Raw genomic sequence first — 22,646 nt, forward strand, 5'->3', positions numbered from 1 at the left:
AAAATTAAGCTTATAATAAACCAATTTTTCAATTCAAATTACAATTCTAAACATTTATAATTATTTCTACGCGAAGAGGTCTTCTCTGTCTGCGGCGAGCGTCGGCGCTGTAGCGTCCTCCATTGCGGCGAAGTTCATGAAGTGAGCGGGCCTGTGCACCTCGTGGTAAAACTCGCGGGGGTTGCCCAGCTGTACACCGTATTTCATGTTGGGATCGTGACGGACACCTAGAACAATATACATGTTAAAAACATGATAGTTACAGGAATATATACACTTTTTGTTCGACAAAAATTTACTGTTTGTAAATTTGGTAGGCTTTTGATTATTTTTCACTAGCTGTCGCAGGCGACTCCGTCTGCACGGATTAAAAAAAACTGTGTTCTGTGTTGTAAAAAGTCTGTGTTCTTATAGACTATGTTCTTTATCTATGGCAAATATTAGCGAGATCCGTTGAGACTTTCCGGAGATACGTAGTTACAAACTTCCATCTAAATTTTTGCATTTATAATAATTGGAGTTGGTAAGATTTACTTGTGATAAATCATAAGTGAACATACCCATGAAGTTGTAATTCCAGCTGCCCTGCGAGGGCACCATAAAGTAGCCGAGGAAGCGGTCCGAGAGCAGCATCTGCACACGCTCGTAGTGACTGGGCAGGTATCCCTTGGGGTTGTTGCCGCGGTCCGTGTTCTTGGCGCCCCACTCGTAGCCGCTCGGCGTCAGCTTGTACGCCGTTAACGAGCACGAGCCCGGCGTGAACGAACACGTTATTATGATCGTCTTCTCGCCATCCCAAGTTGGATTCTCCGCCATTATTTTGGCGTGTGTTGTTATATCCTGTAGAAAACGTTTATTAAAGTTTCTATACACTGAATAGAGTACAACTTTGCTATTTAATTACGAAAATATAAGTTTATTAAACCAGACTACCACTACTATGTTCAGAGTCAATATGTTGTCTTCTTACCATAAGGGCGGTAATACATACATGAGTAAAATGTTGACGAAACCGTAGGAGATAAGACGCGTCAGTGTCAAAAAGGTACTTCTCAACCCTCCCTGACAACTTTCAAAAATCAAATATAGAGCTAGATACTGGCATGCCAATTAACGTTTACACTGTACTCTGCACAGCAGTGTAGCTTCTAGAATAGCGCCGGCTTAAGGTCAGTGTCTATTAAAGTATTGTCAGTTGTATGTACCTGAGGCGAGAGCTGCGGCAGTTCATTGGGCTGGGTGTGCATCCAGCCAAGCGGCTGTAAGTGAGCGAGGGCAGGGTGTCTCGGCAGCTGGCGCGGCAGGTGCACCTGCTGGTGCGTGCCCCACTGCGGCGCCACCACCGCGCACTGCACCTCGCGCACCATCGGGTTGTCAGCCGGTGATGTGCCGTACAGGTAACACGCGATCTACAATAATAACGTTTTATTTTATTTAGATTAGAAGCCAGTCAGACAGCGACAAAATAATTTTAAAAAGATAATAAAAAAAAGTCTTTATTTATCACGACACATGTCGTCGTCGTGATCTACAATAACTAAGTTTAATACTTATGAAGTACTTATTTTTAATAAAATATTAATAGATTAATTTCACTAATATTTCTTTTACCATTCCAATAAGCTTTAGGCTTGTGCTAGGATATATGGTTTACAATAGTCGAATGGCAGGATTCGAACCCTCGACCACGTGATCAGAAATCCGTACCCCTAACCATTAGGCTATTGGTCCTTTAAGTACATATGTTAGGGATTAATGTATGAGACATTTTCGAAATATGAACGGTGTATTGTGTTCAATATAGTAAAAATAAGTAAAGGAATATGATTACTGACCTGCGCTCGCAAATCAGATATAGTGACAAACTTCTTGAGCAGATTCTTTGGCAGGATGTATGTGTAACCGCTCTCCTTAATATCGTCTGAACTGACGTAGATGTGGTTTGTACGTAGGTGCAAATTGGTCGCAGATATCGCACGCACACGCCATTCCGTCTTTGAACTGTAAAACACAAGAAAAATTGCTTTTGTGAAAAACTGCTATATTAACTAACAAAAATTGAAGAGATGTGAAAGAAAGAGATCTCATTATGTTGAGGTCTATTATGGCTTGTATAGTCCTTACCTGAAGGTCTGCGACTCATAGTTGCTGGTTGTCGAGGTGATGATCTCATCGCCGTGCTTGTTGACGGTGCGCGTGGTGGTGGCGGTGAGCTGGCTCTGCTCCTTGCTCTGCTTCTCTATCTCCGCGATCTGCTGTCGCTGCGCGGAGGGTGCGGATATCTCCATACCAAGGATTATGTCGCGGATCTCAGATTGCGTCAGCGAGGCTACGTTCACGCTGTTGACAAATTATTATATTAATATAAACCTTAAAATGCTACATAATTTCTCTTTATATTAGTTTAAACTGAATTCAAAAAAAGCATTCCTATATTCGAATTATTTATAAACGCTTAAAAACCACACCACCTAGAACACACTTTGATGAATTTGCTACTTAGGAGTATCTTAAAGTCTCACTAAAACTTCACTAAGGAACGACACAAATGTAAACAACATACTTGTTCTTCTTGCCGTAATCCGCGAGTATGAGGTCCTTGAGCTGCACCTCGACCTTGATCCAGTCATCATCAGTGAGCGTGGGCCAGATGTGGTGGGGCTCCGTGAGGGTCGTCTTGTCCGGCTTCAGCAGCACCTTGGTGCGCTCCGTGTTCACGTGCAGCGCTCGCAGGATCAGGATCAGCCGGCTGAACGCCTGCACGCAATATACTCAGTCAAAAATAAATTATAGCCTCGCCATAGTTGTTTATGTATATTGATGTCACATTTATAGTAACTTTTAAAACTTCAAAAGGAAAAAAAATTCTCGTCTGTGTTTTTTTTTTAAATTTGGAAATAATACGCTACTTGTAGGTTAATATTTGTTACACTCTAGCCTATCGGTGCTCTTCCTAAAGGCGAGTCGGACTGTTATGAACTATAGCCTAGGTTACTCAATAATAACGTAGCTTTTAAATGGTGCAGTATTTTTTAAACAGGCCCAGTAGTTTTTTAGTTTCTTCAATGCATACAAATAATACTTACAGTGTATGACGAGATTGTCTTCAGCCAATCATCGTAAAGGTTGAAGAGAACCATCTGTGGTTCTGTGGCCTTCAGAATCAGGTCTCCGAATTTCTCCACCTTGAGGCAAGCCTGGAACGGCAGCTGCAGCTCTGAACCCTTGATCACGATGTTCGGGAAATCCAGCAAGTGGACCTGGAGGCAGAAAGATTTACAAATACAATTTACAAAAAGAAATAAATATAACAAAAAACAAAGATGTACTATTGCTTTGGTATCTTTGATGTAAACTTGGTATAATAACTGTTTTTTGTCGTACACATACTTCGTTAGAATTTAGATTATTAAATTATATTAGATTTTCAGTACATTGATATTAGAATTTAATTAAAATTAATAATTTACCTCCAAAGGATCCAACATTCCCTTTCTGGTGACAATAATTTGTTTCGGCTGTTCTTCAACGGGCAAGGATCGAATCAACGCCGCTACTTCTTCTGCCGTTTTCCATTTAGCAAGCTATTGTAAACAAAGAAGATAATAATTAAAGTAACAAATTTATTTTAACATATTTATCTTTTTTATTATAAGGGACTATGGTTATGGATTCAATAAGTGGTTTTTTCTGGAGAAACTTCAAAGTAACATTTATCTTGTAATAGATTGTTATATTTTGCTTATATTTACCTGTCCCAAACGTTTCTGTCCGGCCCATACGCTGGTGTGAATGATCTTGAGGAACAGCTGTCCTGTGCGCGGGTTGAAGATGAAGATGGCACCATTGATGGGTTTGGTCGTCAAGTTACCTTCGAATGTCTTGTGGATCGTCACTCTGTACACATTTGTGTCGTCTACGAACCTAGAAAAAGCATTTTTGGTTGAAAGTAGCACGAAAAATATACAACTCAAATTTATATTAAACTATAAGTTAAGTTTCATTACGATTAAGTTTTAGATACCGTTTACTTTTCATTTTAGGTTAAAATTTAAACATGTGGCGGCACTTATTTATGTTACTAACATTATAAATGCGAAAGATTTGATGGATGGACAGTTAGTTGTTTGTTAGGGCTAAACGGCTGAACGAATCTGGTATAGAAGTCTAGGATAGTCTAGAACACGTAGGTTACTCAATTTTTTTAATTCCACGCGGACGGAGTCGCGGGCGAAAGCTAGTATTTCATAAGTCTCGCACTTTCCGATGTATATTCAAGTTGAAATGGCACGTGGGTACCAATAGTAGACATGTCAACTGGGTACAACGTACTATTTGTGAGTAATTACCATATGATCTGATTGGAGAACAGTTCTCCGTAGTTCTGGCTGGAGAGGTACGGCTCCGTGGGTTCCGAGGAGTAGAGCTGCAGTGCCTTGCGGATGCGCTCTCTCAGCACGTACAGCGCGGGGTTGGCCTTCATTATCTTGGCCATCGCTTGCTGGATCAGCGGCTTGCAGCCCGGGAACCAGTTGCCGTACGCGCTGACAAGTAACAAATTAATAAGATAACAGTCTAGTTTACATCAATAATAAAATAATCCATTCTGATGAAAGAAAGAATTTTAAACACTATTGCGTTTTGTCAAGTGGACACTTAGGTGGTAATTTAGTTACTAAACATACTTGAAGAAAGACCACTAATGTGATTACGACAGTATAACTGCGAGTTTACTTAATATTTATTAGAATAAAACCTACGTTATGTTTGAGGTGGTATAACTGCGATATAAGCTATGTGTTTACCTGTGCAGATTGTAGGCGAGGTCGATGGCGATGAGCAGTCCAGTAGGCGAGGGATATATGGACATGTTATCGGTGGTGTAGTCGAGGAACTTGGCGCGTGCGTACCGCTCCACGTCGTGGGAGTCGTAATCACCCCACCGAAGCTGGATGTCCAGCCAGTACTTCTGTGTTGTTGTATTGTCCATTGTATCTCTACACAAAATTTTCATATCATTCACTTACCAATTTGTTATCCATACATATGGTATGTTAATTCAAAAATAACCCTAACCAAATGTAATGGATTTACAAAAGAGACACTTTATTCTTTAAAATTAGTCAATTCGTTATTTTAGTGACTGAATACATGTTTTTAATTATACATATTCTTGTTAGTTCTAATTTATTGCATCATTAAATAATAGTTGCATCAACTATTAGTTTGCATTAAATAATGCAAACTAATAGTTGATGTTACTGATTTTCAATTTTTTTTAACTTCCACATTTCACGCCGACGCCACGCCGAATGCAGTCCCTCCCGTTACGCCCCACTGCACTTAACATTGCATTCTACGCAGCGACTTGTCCGAATTTATAAGACAACCTCTATAATTCTACAAAACAAACTTCTTTATAAATGCTAATTAACATTTTAGGTTTTTTTGTTAGTGAAAAATAAAACGTAAAACGTACTTTGAGTCAGCTAACAGCGATGGTCGGGATACATTCCACTTGTATGCAGAGAAGAGAAGAATATCAGCGCACGATGAGTTCATCTTGTACGATTTTCGAGGATGAATTGTTTCTTTTTGCACAGTTTCAATTTCTAGCGCGTCCAGTTCTTGATCAAATACCTAGAATTCAAATATTGTTAACAAACTGTATTTCAAGACTGACAAGACAATTTTATAAAAATTAAACTTACTTGACATAAATCCATGACGATAGATTCGTGCACTTTCTGCCACAAGTGAGCTCTAAATATTTGAATGAGCGATATTTTCAATGTCGGAATTTTTCCGTGCATGAAAATACCCGTCAAATCCAGTTGCACCTAAAAATTTATATTAGTATTAAAAATATAAATATTAAATTTTCATACTTCCGATCCCAAAATAAGAAAACAACAGTTACCTGGAAACCGACGTAAACATTGGCTCTGTTGATAGTGGGCGACCACCACAGAGTGAAGCGACGGTTCGGGATCTGGTTCAAACCGGATCGCTGGGCATTTGTCAACTTTTTGTATTTCATCGACTCTTCAAATCCTGATGCCTTCTCCCTGTAATTAGCAATAATTTAATTAAATAAACAAACTTAGCAAGTAACCTGTGCTCTTCCAGACTATCTTGTACATCTGTGCCAAATTTCATCAAGATCCCTTATGCTGTTTTGGAGATACATAGTAACAATCATTCATCCATTCTAACTGTTGAATTTATAATATCACTATTTATACAAATATTATAAAGAGGTAAGATTTGTTTTTTGTATGTATTGCAATAATTCAAAAACTGCCTGATCAATTTCAAAATTCTTTCTCCAATAAATAGCTATGTTATGACTGAGTCAGTCTATATTTATCAAAAAAAAATATTTTCGAGCGTACTAAAACGCATGCAATAGCTAGTGTACTATAAATCAAAGTAAATTAAAAGAATACTGACCAGAACAAACCTTCCCACGTTGGGAAGTACGTTCCCTTGAACAGTGTGTGTTCTAATATGCCTTCGACTCCGCCGAGCGCCTGTATCATGTCAGTGCGGTAGTTGTTCAGGTTCCACAACTTGCCGTCGTGCCGCTGATGGGTCCACCAGAACGGATTCTGCTTCAACACCTACGAAAAAAAATGAATTTAGCTAATGTTGTAATTTATTTTCATAGCTAGCTTTCACCCGCGACTCCGTCCGTAAATTAAAAAAGAACAAAAATCAGTAACTTATGTGTTCTTCCAGACTGCCCTTTACATCTATGCCAAATTACATCCAGATCTGTTCAGCCGTTTAGGCTACAAAATATAACAAACGTCCATCCATCCATTTAAACTTTCACATTTATAATATTATTATGGAGTATGATTTTAAAACACATATTGATTAACTTTGTTGTGAATTACCTGATACTGTTTGAACTCTGTACGTATACGCCAGCCTTTATCATAAGCGAGGGTGTGTCGATCTTTCTGGAACAATGTGTTGATCCTTGGTATACCTCTATCCCAGGAATCTTCCAGATCTTCGAGTGTCAGACGTCTGTAAGGTAATGCATTTTTTTTGTTTTGTACAATATTGTTTAATAATTCAAATACATTATAATTAGATATGTATTAATCAGATAGCGTATTATCAGACGCAAGGCGCTACGATACATCGCGGTCAGCGAGCTCGTAGTCACCAGACGCCTCCAGAGCACATGGCTTCTCTGGTTTCTGGACCCCTACGCGATTCATCACCTCAATGTTTTGTGCCAAAAATACAAATATTTTTGCTGCAGAAACGATAGTTCAGTGGTAAACAAGAGAGCGCTTAGTATGAGAAATCCTAAGTATAATTTATGTAATCACTAGCTTACGCTGGCGACTCTGTCTTGTGGAATAAAAAATCCAAAACTAAGTACTCTGTGTCCCCCTAAGACTAACCTCTACGACTATACAAAATCTCAAAGTACAAATTTGTCATTATATAGGCTTTAAAATAGTACCTTACCTATTCTGAGCATTGGCCTCCTGTCTCTTGAGCGCGTACTCCGCCCAGACGCGCTGAGAGTCCACAAACTCCGCCTCCCAGGGTTGGATGTAGCGGTACAAGTTGGGGATCAGCTGGTCCTCGTCGTGCGACATACCGGAGCGGAAGTGAGTGATGCCTACATCCGTTTGCTTCGACCAACGCAGGTCCGACTGGGAAAAAGGTAATTTTAAATTAATAACATTTGAATATATTAGATTTTCAATTTTATTGCTTACTAGCTTTCGCTAGCGACTCCGTCCGCGTGGAATTAAAAAAAAAAAAAACAAAAATACGTAGCCTATGTGTTCTTCCACACTATTACCTACTTTCATGCCAAATTTCATCATCGAGAAATTTATCATTCATCGAGACCCTTTTAGCGGTTTAGGCTACAAACTCTAACATACATCTATAAATAACATACATACATCTATAAATAATATTAGTAAAAAGTAAGATAAACATAATTTCAAGTACGAATTTGGTTAAAAAGATTTTGTTACTGCACCAATATATGAGTAATTCTTTACCTGTGGTATGAGAACATGTCCCATAGACAACATTCCGAGACCTCCCAACTCCTTCGGCGTGTAGAAGACGACGGGCGGGAAACGCGAGGGCATTTTGGAGTTGAGACCGATCTTGATACGGGTCTGGATTTTGTTCTCGCATTTCACCAACAAGTCCAACAACTCTTGAGTGTTGACGACGGCCTCTCGGAAATATGTCATTAAACCTTAAAAATAAAAAGTATATCAATAACACTTCCAATTATGCTCCTTTTTTAGCACTATTGTTTATGTATATTAGATCAGAAAGCGTATTCTCAGACGAACAGCGCTACGGTACGTCGCGGTCAGCGCGCCCGCAGTCGCTGCCCGCCCCCAGGGCACAGGGACTCCCTGGATTCGGGACCCCTACGCGATTCATCACATCAACAATTTGGAAAACTGCATTTACAAGTAACTTAATTAAGTTTCTTTGCATAAACTATAACTTCGCGAGTTTTAATTCCCATAAACCGCATTGAACGTATAAAGTACTAGCTATTGCCCGCGACTTCGTCTACGTGAAATTGTAAAACAGTGAAAAACATAGCTTCAGCAATAATGTAGCTAATGGTGAAGAAACAATTTTTGAAATCAGCCTAGTAGTTTTAGATTTATATGAATACATACAATACAAATCTTACCTCTCTATAATAGTAAGAATCTATCTCGATAACCGTTGCGACAAATTTAACGTTTTTGCGCATATAGGTTGTTAAAAGTTTAGTTTTAGTGTTAACCCACATTAAAGTCAGCAATAAAGTGATTTTTTTTTACAAATAGATGTACAAAAACTTAATATTCTATTAATCATACCGATGAGGGCTGTGTTCCACTTGTTGACGATCTTCGTGAACGTGGTGGAGCCCGACGCCATCAGTATCTGTCGCACTCTGTTGTGGAAGCGCGCGAGGGACTCGTCGTCTACGCGCAGGTAGCACTGCGCCGTGCGCTCCTTCGTCACCTCGTTCTGTAAGTTCCACACGCCATCGCGGTGCGACAGCTCCTCGTGCTGGCTGCGACACTGTGCAAACATTTAATGAATGTATTACGAATTCATGGAAATAATAGTCAAGGGCCTGTCCCACCAAATAGTATATTGTCTGACAATCGAAGGTGTTAAATATGTGATGGAAATATCGGCTTTTGTTCCCTTATCTGACAGTGATGTCATTTTCTTTTATCAGCCAGTGGTGGGACAGGGCCTAAATGTTAATCTCACTAGCTGTTGCCCGGGACACCGTCCATACAGCATTAGAAAAATATGAACTTGTGTGTTCTACCAGTCTACATCCGTTTAGCTAATGGGAAATACCTTTTAACAACATCCATCCATCTATCTAAGATTTCGTATTTATAATATTAAAAGTAACATAGAGTGTAGCTTCAAATGCGTTTAAACCTGGATTCTCATTATTAACATTAAAAATTAAGATGTAATTTTACATTACAGGTGTGGAAAAATATAGATTGATGTAAAATGTAATTTACCTTAGGCAAGATTCTGCATTCAAAGCCGGCCATGTTGAACAAGAGATTTGGATTATCCTTCGAATAAACGGAGACGAAGCTGTTCTCCCACTGTATGGTGGTAACTGAACGCGGCAGACGATTCTTTATGTCCCAGAACACTGCACGACCCCTGTGGAAGTAAATAAACATTACTTTATTTTTCCAAATACTTCATAAATCCTATAATAAATATAAAAATAATCTCATAAAGTCCTGACATCCAGAAAGCACACTATAGTAATAAGGATAGTTTTTTGCTACAAATAATTGCGTGATGTATACATAGTTTTCGTTCAGAATATCTTTATAATATTCACATCATACCTGTTTACTATCACCAATAAAATGTTTGTATTTGTATTTACAACTAGCTAATTAATGGTGAAAGAACTTTTGAAATCGGCTTAGTAGTTCTTGAGTTATTTCAATACATACAAAAATACAAATCTTTCCTCCTTATAATATTAGTATGATACAGATAATGTACATACAAGTTGACATCATGTTTCATAAGCCGCATACGAGCATCACGCGGCCAGCACTTCTTGTTATTGTAGCCCACAATATTCTCGTTGTTAGGGTCGGGGTGCTCCGTCAAATAACGCTGGATCAGATCACGTGCCTCTTCTGCAGTGAACCTGGACATAGAAAAATTCAAATGTACCATAAAACACTACTTTCAAATGAAGTATTTGTTATAATATCGATATGTTGCAAATATATGCAACACCTCGACAATCGTCCATGAATTTTGACACCAATAACCCTAGAAATGGCAAGTTCTACATGCACAAACGAAAAATTTAACAAGATGAATTATTATCTATCTATACTTAATGTAGCATAGACACACTACTTAGTTTTTAACATAGCAGATATTTGAATAACTCTCTTTTAAATAAAAAGCAATACACTTAAGACACACTTAAGGCTATACATTTTCACGCTCTTTAACTTGGGGGTAAACGTATTGGATTGAATCAAGCAGAAAAGAGGCATGTCAGTCATGGTTACTGATAAACAATTCTGTCAATGGCAAGGGCCTTTATGCCATACAGTTTATATAATTTTGTATACATAAATTTGGGTTATCTTACCTGAAGAATATATGAATCCTGTCGACATATCTGCAGTAGAGTCGTATGGGGTGGTTGACCTCCGTCTGCCTGTCCTGGTAGGAAAGGAAGTCGTTGGGCAGCTGCGGCGGGCCGGCCATCTCGCTGGCGCGCTGCAGCCCCAGCACCAGCAGGTCCAGCACCAGCCCGTAATACTGCACGATGAACGATGCGAACTGCAGCCCGCGGATGATGCCGTACGAGTTCGTGTGGTTCATGTCCTGCAAAGTTACAATTACATTTATGTTTAAAAACATATATTCAGTCAGTAAAATTAACGACTAGACAAAATTTGAAGAAAAAAGTGTCACTTTGGTATTACATTTCCTTAGGGTAATAACCTTTTTGAATTGACATATGTTTGCAAATAAACGACATGATACTAAATTCATTATTATTTTAAAATTTCCGACTTTACCAAATCTCTAGCAGGGAAACAACTGTAATGTAACTATAAAAATTTTAATACGCAATAGAATTTAAACATGAACTATTATATGTTTTTCTCGTTATTAGCTAATAATTACCTTTTAAAAGGGTAAGCTTTGTTAAAAGTTAAGGCGATATTAATCGTATACACTTCATACCTTGTAGTTGATAACGACGTTGTTCTTAGCGGTCATGTAGTCAGCAATATTGTGGTCAACGATGAGTCGCAGCAGTCTATTGAGCAGGGTCAGATCGATCTTCTCGTACAGCTTCTCGAAGCGGGACTCTAGCAGCACGTTGCATTCACCTTCACCAACCTCCCACACCTCTTGTAGGTTATTGATACCTAGAAACAACAAAAACATTAATTTAAAAATTATATACTCATATATTCTTTTGGTGCCATCTCCTAACTATAGAACGCATTTTATTGTTTTGGCGAAGATTTTTAAGCAAAGATACTTCTCTTTCCTGGACTTCTTTTCTGTATTATCTTACCCTGAGGCATGTATACATGTGAATAAATCAGACAAAAATGGTGATTTCATGTCATGTGTTAGTGTGTCAGTAGACATATTTTCTAAATTATTAATAAAACTTTAAATACAAGCTAAAAGATTCAATTAGTAAAGAAATATTCCAATTTTCTTCATGTTTCATTTGTTCTTGAACACTGAAGTGTATGCAGCTAACCAAAGTGAGGTTTGTAACAAGGGGATGGTACAACCACAAGAATCTCCTTTGCCACAACGCACACTATGGGTATCTGCCGATATGTCTTCATTTACACTGCTACAGTAAATCTTCTTACCCTAGACTTGATTTCTCATAGAAAAACATTTTATCTCACTATATTCAAATAGGATAAATGACAAAGTTCTTCTGAATGATTTTTTTTGTAGTCAAAATGCACGTTAAAGAGAAACAAGTACTAGTCTTTTCAAGTAACTTGACCCGCCAAGTGCTCTCACTATGCACCACTTTAGGCCCTGTTACACCAGAAATTGTGCCCTGAGCAAAGATTCTTACAATGTTCCCGGCTGGCAAAATATATGACAACTGTACCGAATTAGCGAAGGGATTATCATGGCCCGAGTACAAACGCAGAGCACAGAATAGTAAGCTGGGGTCGCACAATGGACGCCCTTTATTCTACTACGAGGACAGGACATTAAGTCAAATAAGACATTACCTTGACACCATTTGTAGACGAGCAATGGCGAGGGTTCCGTGTCTGCTGGCTTGACCCAGGGCGGCAGTAGGCGGCGCTTGTCCGCCTCGTACCACAAATACTGGTCTAGATACGCGTCTGTTATTTTTTCCAGTGGTTCTACATCGTACACTGGTACAAGATGAGAGTACAGGTCCATGAATTCAATGCCCACCTGTGAAAGTTACATTAGAATTACTCCTCTTAAATATAGTCCATTCATAACTTAATGTGACTGTGGTCATTTTTAATCTGTACAAGTGATAATATTTAATCTGCTCAAGTAATAATTTAAATGTGAACTATTTTTAAATTTGTAAAATATTTTATTAAACATATTATGATAACGAGAAAACAATATTTTAAAATTTGTGTATAGGAAATGTTCGCGGAAATATTGAATTCTACTTTTTTAAATTCATTAAAAAACATTCTATGCAGACAAAATTAAATTACAATTTTAATAAAGTAAATACCTCTCTAAAGGTTCTCTGTGTGAGCAAATGACGCTTGATTCTGGAGAGTGCCTCGTGCGGGTTATCATACGCCTGCTCTATAAGTCCCAGCTCCTCTCGCTGACTCTGGTTGAGACGAGACTTGACACTGTAAGCCTCCTTCAGTCTCTCCAGCGCAAGGATCAGCAGCTTCGTGTCGTGCTTGTACGACAGCGGCGGGAACGGTATGGGAGCGAACCGACGAGATTCAAGCCAGTGGACTGTCGTTGTGTAGATCGCCACGGCTTCTTCTGGTGAGATGTATGGTCCATCCTGAAAAAAATCATTTATTACAGAAACTAATTGGACCTAGTATAAATATATCGTTATTTTTACTAAGTTAAGTTTTCTTTAGTCACTGTTAAATTTGATTCAATACTTGGTATTTTAACTACGACTTCGTTGTATTTGTTCCTCGAACCAACATTTTGAAGATACTTCTTTATGCGACCCAAAGTAGCACTTAGGCATTATTGAATAATTTAGTTTCACAGAGCATTTCAATCTTTTTTCCTATCCTCGGCATCGCGGTACACCTAAGATTGTGTTCTGCGCAGACTTGAGCATGCGTTTGATATATACCTTCAAATAGTTATGTTGTCGCTCCTGTTCAGCCTTGAGGTAGAGTCTGGTGAGTCTGCCGAGGTTCTTCTTGCAGACGGTCTTATCGACGGTGGCGCCGCGACGGATGCGCTCACGGTTGTAATGCGCGGTGTTAGTCCACCAGTCCGCCTTCATCTTCACGTAGCGGAGGATCATGTTCTCGATCGGGGTTGGTAGACCTGGCACCTGGTACACAATACAATATAATTAAATGTTGCTTTTTATTAATTAAGAAAAAGTATATTTTGTTTTAATCCACAAATATAAACGCAAACTTCACATTTACCCCTGAAACTAGTAAATTACAAAGTTTTTCGTATATAACTACAGAAAATTTGTTTTTTTTTTTGTATAACATCACTTTGCTTTATCTGAAGATTTTTAAAATAACTGAAAATGTAAAATAAATGAATTTGATGTTTATTTATTTCATTTCTGCTTTAGATTGAAATGAAATCGAGGAAAGGTTAAGATAAATTATAACTATTCTGTGTAACATCAAATTAAGCTAGAGCCACACTAACCTTCCACGGAATATTCGCCTTCCAGCACCTCCATGCCTCAGAGAGATGTTGCAGGATAGTCCTGGCCTTGTTCTGCTTGATACCTTCGGGCATCATGTCCACGATGTCGTGCATCACGGACGCGCGCAGCTCCAGGTCGAAGTGGGACTCGACGCGCTGCTTTGTCACCGTCTTTGCCACACCTAAGTAATTGCCAGAGTTAATTGTCTCCCTTATTGTACATTAGTGCTACAATAAGAATATTAAAGCATACAAATACATTTCTATATTAATATTATAAAGACCAAAAATTTTGATTTTTGGATGATTTTTATGTATTGAAATAAGTCAAAAACTACTGGGCCGAAGTCTAAAATTCTGGCAGCATTAAAAAGCTATGTTGATTACATAGACTATGTTTTTTTATTTTTTTTTAATTCCGCGCGGACTAAGTGGCAAGCAATAGCTAGTAGGGATTAAAAGATCTTACCTTTAGAATGTCTTCCCTCGAATTGTCGAGACAGAAGGTTGCCGAGCCAACGTTCAAGTAATGGCGTTATACCGCGCATAAAGAACAGCCATACACGCCATCCTGGAGCCCAGAAACCGCAACCTGGACCCTTTGACACTGGACCCTAGGGGAAAATACTTTATCAATAGTATGTCAAAAAGAGTTAAATATATTTCAGTCATTCATAAACTTTACCAATGTTTTTTTACTAAAACTATGTAACTAACATTATAAATGCGAATGTTTAAATGGATGGATGGATGTTTGCTAGAGTTTGTAGCCTAAACAGCTAAATGGATCTCAATGAAATTTGGCATAGATGTAGAGCATAGTCTGGGAGAACACATAGGCTACGCACTTTTGTTTATTTTAATTCCACGCGGACGGAGTCGCGGGCAAAAGCTAGTAATCAATATGTCAATAATCTGTTTTTAATAAAAAGAAAACAAAGAGAAATACAACAAATACAGACTTAATAATTAACTTACAGTATTAAATCTGTAATAGATGAGATGTTTCAAATCCTTGCACATCCTAATCTGCCTCATAAGTTTATACTTGTATCTGTACATGCCGGTCAGCTGACCAACATGAGCAAAGATATACTGCAGACCGTCAGCTAACTGGAAGGAGTCCACGTTGTTCAGCCGATACTGAACGTGAGAGTCCACTATCAGCTTGGTGAGACGTAAGATCTCACGACATAAGTGGAACGCTGAAATTATTAAATTATATTTATGTTTTATCAGAAATAAAAATACACTTTCCATTTTGCCACATTCCAAAACCATCAAAATTATTTGAAAGTGCCCCCAGACCAGGCTTTTCTTACATAGGTAGGGGTACGAAATGTGGTATTTTCTAAATATTATTCATATGAGGGTAAACTTTGCAGTTAATTTTAGTTTCGGAATTTGTGTATACTGTTATATTTAAAGCATAAAAGTAAAAAATGTTATGCAAATAAACTTACCATTTCCGAAACGTGATTTCTTTCTCTCCTTAGTGGTCAGAGTTTTGACTGGTTTCAAGTTGAAATTATAGTCCAGATGGAGGTAGTTGAGGTTTTTGCGGTGAATCAACAGGTTAAGCATATTGTAACCCTGTCTGCATACTTGTAAACCAGCTTCTACCCAGTCCAATGTTGTTGTTTGGAAGAACTTTGTTGATTTGAATGATCGGAAAAGATACCTACAGGACAAATTGGATAAAAGTTAATACAAAGTAAAAACTATGAAATATCCTTTATAAAACATATCAATCTTTAAAAACTATTTCAATTTAATTTTTACATAAACTTACCTTTTCTTCTGTGGCTTCGGAGGTCTATGCTTCAATGCATTCAGTACATAATACTTGAGCAGTTTCTGGTAAGAGACCCTGACCTTCACTGGTTGTCCGGGGGGACAGTGCTCCTTGTACCAAGTCTTTACCAATGGCACATCAATAGCACGTCGTGAGCGTCCTGTAGATAGACAATTACATTATTATTCATGACAAATTTCATTAATAGTGTAAACATACCCACACAGAGTTGTTAATTGGTTACTAAGTAAGACCTTTAGAGTAGATTTAGTCTTAAAGCAATGCAGGAATAGGACATTTACGAATAAAAAAAAAATTAGTAACTTATTTTATACACCTGTGTCAAATTTTATCAAGAACATACATAGGGACATAAGTAGAAGTAAACCTTCATCCATCCATCTAAACTTTTGCATTTATTATTAAGAAAACTATTCTCACCTGATCTCATGTTAAATGGTCTTGGTGCCCATAACAAAGCAATGCCATTAGCAGTGTTGTCAGTGTACAAAGCAGTCTCTTGGAGGAATGGTGACACTTCCTCGGGAAGAAGAAATTCATCTTCTTCTGGAACCGGGTCCAAGGATTTAACAGAGTGTCGGTGTGAAATGGGGTTGATAAGTGGGTCAAAATAGAAAGCTGGCAGATCAGGATCTTCAGTTTTTATGTAAACCACATTTGGAGTGTGATACCTAAAAATTAGGAAATTTTAATGATACTTATGGAGGACAATAGAAGTATAGAGTAAAAATAAATAAAAATTATAGTATGGTTGTTGTAGAATTAATTGTTTAATGGAACAAAAGTGGACTTACCATGACAATTGTACAAAATGTGGCAAATTGTTATACAGATATGGGAATGCAATCCTGTACTCAGTTCTGATTGGCTGTCTGATAATAATTTTATTGATGTCATTGAATTCATTCCAATCCTCATCTCCTGCTGAGTTATCTTTGACCAGTGGCTCAAATTTAGGCCCACCTGGTATCGCCATATTCAAAGCTTTAGCAGTGAAGAAACTTTTTGAATCAAACAGATAGAAGTAGTTATCATCCACCAGATCTGTTAATAGTTGATTGGCGAGACGATACAGTGTCGCCATCTGTGGTAGAGTCAGATTCCACTTTCTGTATGTAGAACCATTCACATGCATAGTCCCCATGAGAGGTTTGTGATCATAAAACCATGATGCTACCGCTGCATCTTCTTCAGGGTCTAATTCAATCTGAATTGGCTCCAACGGTTCAACATCAAGAATATTATCTGCATAATCCAATGGAGGCTCCTCATCATCAAATGGAGGAAATCTCATACGCTTGAAATGTCTTCTGTCACGTTTCTCTCTTCTCATCATAATCCACATAGTGCCCCACTGTGCTATGTAAACTGGCTCTATTACCCATGGTATCTCATTTACGAATGTTATAGCACCAGTAATATGGTATAAAACCTTTACATCTCTGATCTGTTCCCAGGGCATAGGCATGTTTTCTAGGAGCTTCATAACTGCATGTGGCATGTATTTAAGAGCTCCGAGGTAGACTCGTTTGTCATGTCGGTATTTACGACTTGTCATATCACCATGGTCTCTAATGATCTTTCTAATGTGCTCAGGTGGCATGTCCTCTTTTTGGGCATCCACAAATCCGAACTTGCGCTTGTCGGCAAATCGTTTTGATTGTAATTGTAACCATTTTTGAGCTAAAATATATTCATAAAATTAGGTTACAAACATTCTAATAAGATTAGAAAAGAGTTGAAATTTTATAATTGCATATGGAACATCTATAAATGTATGCAATAACAGCATTTTCTATTAAAACTCGAATAGAAAATTATATCAATTGCAATATTTAATATACCCTCCAAGAAATAGTTTATACACATTGCTAAAATTGATAAACCCTGGACATACAGAAGGGTTGATCTGATTATTTAACATTTACATTTTCAATAATGTTGTCTATAAATTTTTTATCTATCTAATACTATCTATTTCATATTAAGCTTAATTGGACTTAAATTGTGTAAACAAATAAATTTCCTAATTCAAACAAAAATTACACCTGATGGTGCAATTGACAAGTTACAGGAGTAAAATATCTTTGATTTAAAAATATTTACATTTAATATAGTAAAATCAAGGAACAAATATAGTGAATTAATTTAATAGTTTAGGTTTGTCTATTAACCTATAGGTGCAAATAGAGATTAGTTTAACAACATAAGAATATGGGTATGTTTATACCCTTTTCCTTTATTTTCTCTTCCGGTATATGGTGCGGTTTTGGCGGCTGCGATGGCGGCACCGGAGGCATGACAGCAGCGGCGGCGGCGTGCGCTTGCAGCGCGGCCTGTTGCGCCGCCGCCAGCTGCTGCTGCGCCATCATAGTGGCCCAGGGGTTGGGCCCCAGAAGGTACGGCGGCAGCGACATAGCTGCGCGCCTTCTATAAACATCAACACACACTTAAATTATAGAGCTTTCTCAAGTGACGATAATCGTAATGGCTATAACACCGGCAAACAAAAAGATATAAAAACGTAATAGAACTTACTTTTCTCCTATGCTACAGTATGATGATGAATATTTCTAGTAGTTTTAAACAAAAAAAAAAAAACAAACTTTTCGGTTAAAAGTGTCTACGAACACGCATTATTAAAACGGCGGCCATTTGTAAGTTATGTTTTATTTCAATAGTGATTGACAGTTCCCAAACGGAACTTGTAACCATAGATAAAAGTAAAAAACCGGTGAAATGATTAAAAACGATAACGTACCCTAAGTTTACCTGTACACAGAATTATCAATTGTTTCCATGATCAATTTAATTTCTTTAGTTTGTAAAAGTGATCCAAAAACATAATGCTACTGTCTTAATCAAAGAAGAAAATTAACAAATGCCCAAATAAATTATTTTAAAATGAAACACATATTGTTTTAATTTAATTTATTTCAGTAACATGCCTTAAACGATATTTTCAACAATCATCATCTCGAAAGCCGGCAGGAGGAGTTAGTATTATTGTTTCCAAATTATCCTGATGGAGATCAGGATAATTAACATGGATTTGTTTGCTTAAATTTATTTCCTTGATAGTTTCTTCCATCAGTTCTTCATCAGTAGATGTAGGATCAAAATTTTCACTTGAGCTAGAAGAACTAACATACTCACCAATAATTTGTGTGAGAGCATCCGCATCATCGGTATCGTTTGCTAAAGTAGTACTTTCATTTACTTCGTTGTTTAAAATTATTTCATCACAAATTTCCATTTCTTCTTCAGCATTAATATCTGCGTAACTTGAGTTTTTAGAATTAACAATCGCATTATTCTCTGCCTTAGTGAAATCATCTTTCAAACCCGATTTATTAACAAGCGGTGAACAGTTAATGTGGATTTCTGTAGAGGTGTCTATTGTGTGTGACAAATCATGAAAAACAAGTTCATTTTGAAAACCAATATCTCTTAATTTACTACCTGGGACTGTATGCAATAATTCTGTTGACGATTTCACAGATACATGATGGCTATTTGCATCATTGGCACTGTAATTATCACTTTGAGCATTATTGATATGTAATTCTGAAACGTTAGACTCATTTCTACTTGATGACTTCCTTTCATTAAAGGAATACATTTCTTGGTTCTTCGAGGGTTCCATGAGCACTTGACCATTATTCAAACTATTTTCCGAAGAAACATTAACGATAGGACTAATGGAGTTAGTACATTTACTTTTTTGCGTCCTAATTCTTTCGATTAATTCCGGATTGTTTGTTTTGAATGTAGAAATAATTTCTTGTACTTTCATTCTGTTGTTAGGTTCTTTTCTTCTTTGTTGTCTTATGTCTGCTTGCAGTTTGTAGAGTATTTCGTCGTCAGTTTTTTCTTTAGCTAAATATATCTTTGGCTAAAAAAAATCAACGAAGTTTTATGTAAAAATATGTTTGTTGATTTTAAAGAAAATATGCCTGAATGTTAGGTTTAAAACGGTTACCGTTTGATTTCTTGTGATCAATTCTGCAAGTTCCCATGCAAAATTTACGGTATCTTCAGGTAAATTGGTTTTAGCAGCTAATGCTAACCCGTAATGTTCAACCGTCGTGACGCCTGTTTCTATTTTATGTTGATAGACCAGTCGGCGCTCAGTGCTGTTAGTATCTATAGCCTCTTCTGTTACCATAGTATATCGGCTGTTGTAAAGATACAAATTAAATATTATTTAAGGTTATAAAAAGCTTTATATACCAAGTTTTTTTACAGCCATCACACTAATGAGCTATATTTTATACGATAACAATAGTTTTGTATGATTAGTTCTTTTATTTAACTAATAGTTTTGTCTCTCATAAATGGATCCTTACTTGACAACGTTGTAATATAAGTCCTGCAATCTCGTTAAATATAAAAAGTGGGTAACAAAAAATGTAAACGCCTGACTCTTTATTAATTCTTCGCAAACAGCCCAAGCTAAGCTAGTTCCTTCGTCGGAGCACGTTCCCCTAATAAACAAAGAAGTTTAGTGATGTGAAGTTTACTTCATTAAAAATGTTTTTACCAACGTTTTAGGCTTACCTGCACAATTCGTCTATGATAATAAGACTAGTGGGTGTCAGTCCAGCAAGTATATGTTGGGTTTCCTTTATCTGTGTGTAATTAAAAAAAATTTAAAGCCGCATGCGGAATCGTAGAGCGTACAGCTCTTCCATACTAATGTTCAGTTAACGATATTTCTGGTTCATACTTACCTCAATAACGTATGTAGAGGCATTAAATTCAACACTATCGTTAAAGCCTATTCTAGAGAAGATACGGTCGCAAAGTCTTAACACCGCGTTCGTAGCGGGCACGAAACTTCCCAACTATAAATATCAAATTGTTTATGGTTTATTACCAAATGCGAAAAACGATAATATTTAAAGACCGTAAATGACGGAAAAACGCCAAATTAGTTATGTTACGTCTTGAATAGTTTATTTGTAAAATTGTTTCCTTGTTTTGTAATGGAATTTGTACATAAATTGTTTTCAGTATTTATAGAAGCCATGCTTATAATACCTGCGCCATGATTTGTATAATAGCAATTTGTTTGATATAAATACTTTTGCCGCCCATATTAGGTCCTGTTATTATAGTAAAGTTGTACTCAGGACTGGCAAACTGAAAACAATTATTTTTTGTTACACTTTTCAACAATAAATTATGTGTTTGTGTAATTCCGTACAAAAAAGTATTTTTCTTACTATGTCATTGGGTACGGGCATCGTTTGACTGTTATAGTCTAGGAGCGGGTGTACGGAGTTCCTCACTTCCAAGTAAACATTGAATTCAGGTCTTATATAAGAACCAATTGAACTAGTCTAGAAAAATTGTTAATAATATTTGTTTAAAGTTAAGAAACGTTGCCATATTTGTTAAAAAATATCATAAAAACATACTTGGGCTATAGCTATTAAGATATCCAGCTCGGCAACGTTCTCACAGAGTTTGTAAAGACTTGACATGAAAGGACGTAACTCTTTAAGTAATTCCGATACCACACTGAAATTTTATTCAGCTTAAATCTAAGATATTCCGTTATAACTTAACAAAAAAAATTAAACTGTTAAATAGGGGTTTTTACTACAAAAGTTATAAATGAAAGACATAACTGAAAACGCTGCAAAACACAGACGAAAATATTAAGAGTTGACTAACATAAAATACAAACATGTTACTCATTTTCTGTATTTCGTTAAGGGATTCCTTCGCTTGCTGATCCAAAACGACAAGTTCCTCTGTAGACATCGTAACGCTTGTCCCGTTGAAATGCACCTTTAATATAACTGTTATTTATGACTGACAATAAAACCACGGAGATATAAAACGAGAAAAGTTATTTGTATTTCTCTATGAAACTGTTTTTTTTAAGTATCTGCCTACCTGTATAAATATATCTGGTAAATCTTCAACGTTAAAGTCTCTTCTGTTCTTGGGAGCAACCGGTAGAACTATGTGGAACCCTTTCATAACGTTTTGGTTTAATCTGAGAGGCAGGTCAAGAGATTCGCTGAGTTGTTCTATAACCTTCTGTATATCTTCTATTAATTCAGAATAAGTCCTTCTAGCAACGTCTAGAAGGCCGTTTATTTCAGGTCTAACAGCGAAGCACCTTTGCAAGCTTCCCATTGCACCTTTTTCTAAATGTGCATCGTCTTGAATAATTTTACGTATTCGTTCGTAAATTTCGTTGTAATGAGAATTTTCGAAATCCTAGTTAGAATTATGAACCATTATTGTAAGATTTTATTGGTATTGGATTAAATTAGACTGTTTTGCGTATTGGTCCTTTGAGCAGGATCTAGACTTTTAAAATTGTATTATTAAATGTTACCATTTTTATTTTTCTCAACCTGCCGCTTTCTACCGTTCTTAGAGCTTCTACTAACTTTGGCACCGTCTCCATAGTCGTTTTTAAAAGCAACGTTTGGTTTAATTGAGCCTCACCAAATTTCTCCATGTTAAAGTTCGGAGGCTCCAAGCATAGAAATAATATTTTATCGATTTCGGATAGCTTTTTTATTATGTCCTGCATCATTAATGAATAAATTATGTATGTTACAAACGTTACCAATAGCCGACTATTACCACTTACCTGCAAATCGACCATCAAACCTGTGTCGTTCTCAATCAATTCCTGTACAGCATCTAATCTCGCTTCAATAAAGTCTTTGTTGCAAGAAGGTTGTAATATGTTGGCTCTCAAAGCCCGTATACCCCCTACAGTGTAAGTGGGGCCTAATACACCAAGCAAGCAACACGATGGTCCGGCCGACGGCACTAGTGGCTGAACCAGTTCTAATTGAGTTGCTGTACCTACATCTGCACAAAAATATTGTTAAACATACAATAAATATTG

At 37.1% G+C, this 22,646-nt stretch overlaps 2 protein-coding genes across 2 annotated transcripts; both read right to left on the reverse strand.

Moving 5' to 3' along the window:
* Positions 1 to 32: 32 nt before the first annotated feature.
* On the reverse strand, positions 33 to 18,428 carry LOC106108545 (pre-mRNA-processing-splicing factor 8). Its single transcript, XM_013289739.1, has 35 exons — positions 18,302 to 18,428; positions 17,994 to 18,193; positions 16,558 to 17,446; positions 16,184 to 16,434; positions 15,740 to 15,902; positions 15,411 to 15,628; positions 14,926 to 15,152; positions 14,417 to 14,561; positions 13,948 to 14,129; positions 13,403 to 13,609; positions 12,803 to 13,093; positions 12,309 to 12,501; positions 11,275 to 11,462; positions 10,670 to 10,908; positions 10,064 to 10,210; positions 9,552 to 9,702; positions 8,877 to 9,084; positions 8,043 to 8,248; positions 7,492 to 7,682; positions 6,903 to 7,038; positions 6,454 to 6,623; positions 5,921 to 6,068; positions 5,712 to 5,840; positions 5,480 to 5,640; positions 4,806 to 4,997; positions 4,350 to 4,544; positions 3,753 to 3,924; positions 3,471 to 3,584; positions 3,087 to 3,260; positions 2,564 to 2,757; positions 2,125 to 2,340; positions 1,836 to 2,001; positions 1,206 to 1,409; positions 561 to 840; positions 33 to 227 (listed from the first exon to the last, which is right to left on the reverse strand). The coding sequence occupies exons 2-35, from the start codon at positions 18,178 to 18,180 to the stop codon at positions 67 to 69; spliced, it is 7,095 nt and encodes a 2,364-aa protein (XP_013145193.1). The 5' UTR covers positions 18,181 to 18,193; positions 18,302 to 18,428; the 3' UTR covers positions 33 to 66.
* A 289-nt stretch (positions 18,429 to 18,717) lies between these two features.
* Positions 18,718 to 22,602, reverse strand: LOC106108488 (mutS protein homolog 4-like). The gene is made up of 12 exons (XM_013289662.1): positions 22,383 to 22,602; positions 22,122 to 22,316; positions 21,671 to 22,000; positions 21,459 to 21,562; positions 21,187 to 21,289; positions 20,992 to 21,108; positions 20,807 to 20,908; positions 20,497 to 20,610; positions 20,324 to 20,394; positions 20,113 to 20,250; positions 19,746 to 19,941; positions 18,718 to 19,658 (listed from the first exon to the last, which is right to left on the reverse strand). Exons 1-12 carry the CDS (start codon positions 22,395 to 22,397, stop codon positions 18,726 to 18,728), a joined length of 2,418 nt encoding a protein of 805 aa, XP_013145116.1. The 5' UTR covers positions 22,398 to 22,602; the 3' UTR covers positions 18,718 to 18,725.
* Positions 22,603 to 22,646: the final 44 nt, after the last annotated feature.

Source organism: Papilio polytes, unplaced genomic scaffold, assembly GCF_000836215.1.
Source record: "Papilio polytes unplaced genomic scaffold, Ppol_1.0 DF821511.1, whole genome shotgun sequence".
In the NCBI taxonomy this organism is placed as follows: Eukaryota; Metazoa; Arthropoda; class Insecta; order Lepidoptera; family Papilionidae; genus Papilio; species Papilio polytes.

Coding starts and splice junctions, on each gene's coding strand:
- LOC106108545 (XM_013289739.1), bottom strand. CDS start 18,180: ATGTCGCTGCCGCCGTACCTTCTGGGGCCCAACCCCTGGGCCACTATG. Junction 15,903..16,183: donor ACCATTTAACATGAGATCAG/GTGAGAATAGTT, acceptor GTCTATCTACAG/GACGCTCACGACGTGCTATT. Junction 11,463..12,308: donor CGTCTACAAATGGTGTCAAG/GTAATGTCTTAT, acceptor TGTTGTTTCTAG/GTATCAATAACCTACAAGAG.
- LOC106108488 (XM_013289662.1), bottom strand. Junction 20,251..20,323: donor ATCATAGACGAATTGTGCAG/GTAAGCCTAAAA, acceptor TTTGTTTATTAG/GGGAACGTGCTCCGACGAAG. Junction 19,659..19,745: donor TGATCACAAGAAATCAAACG/GTAACCGTTTTA, acceptor GATTTTTTTTAG/CCAAAGATATATTTAGCTAA.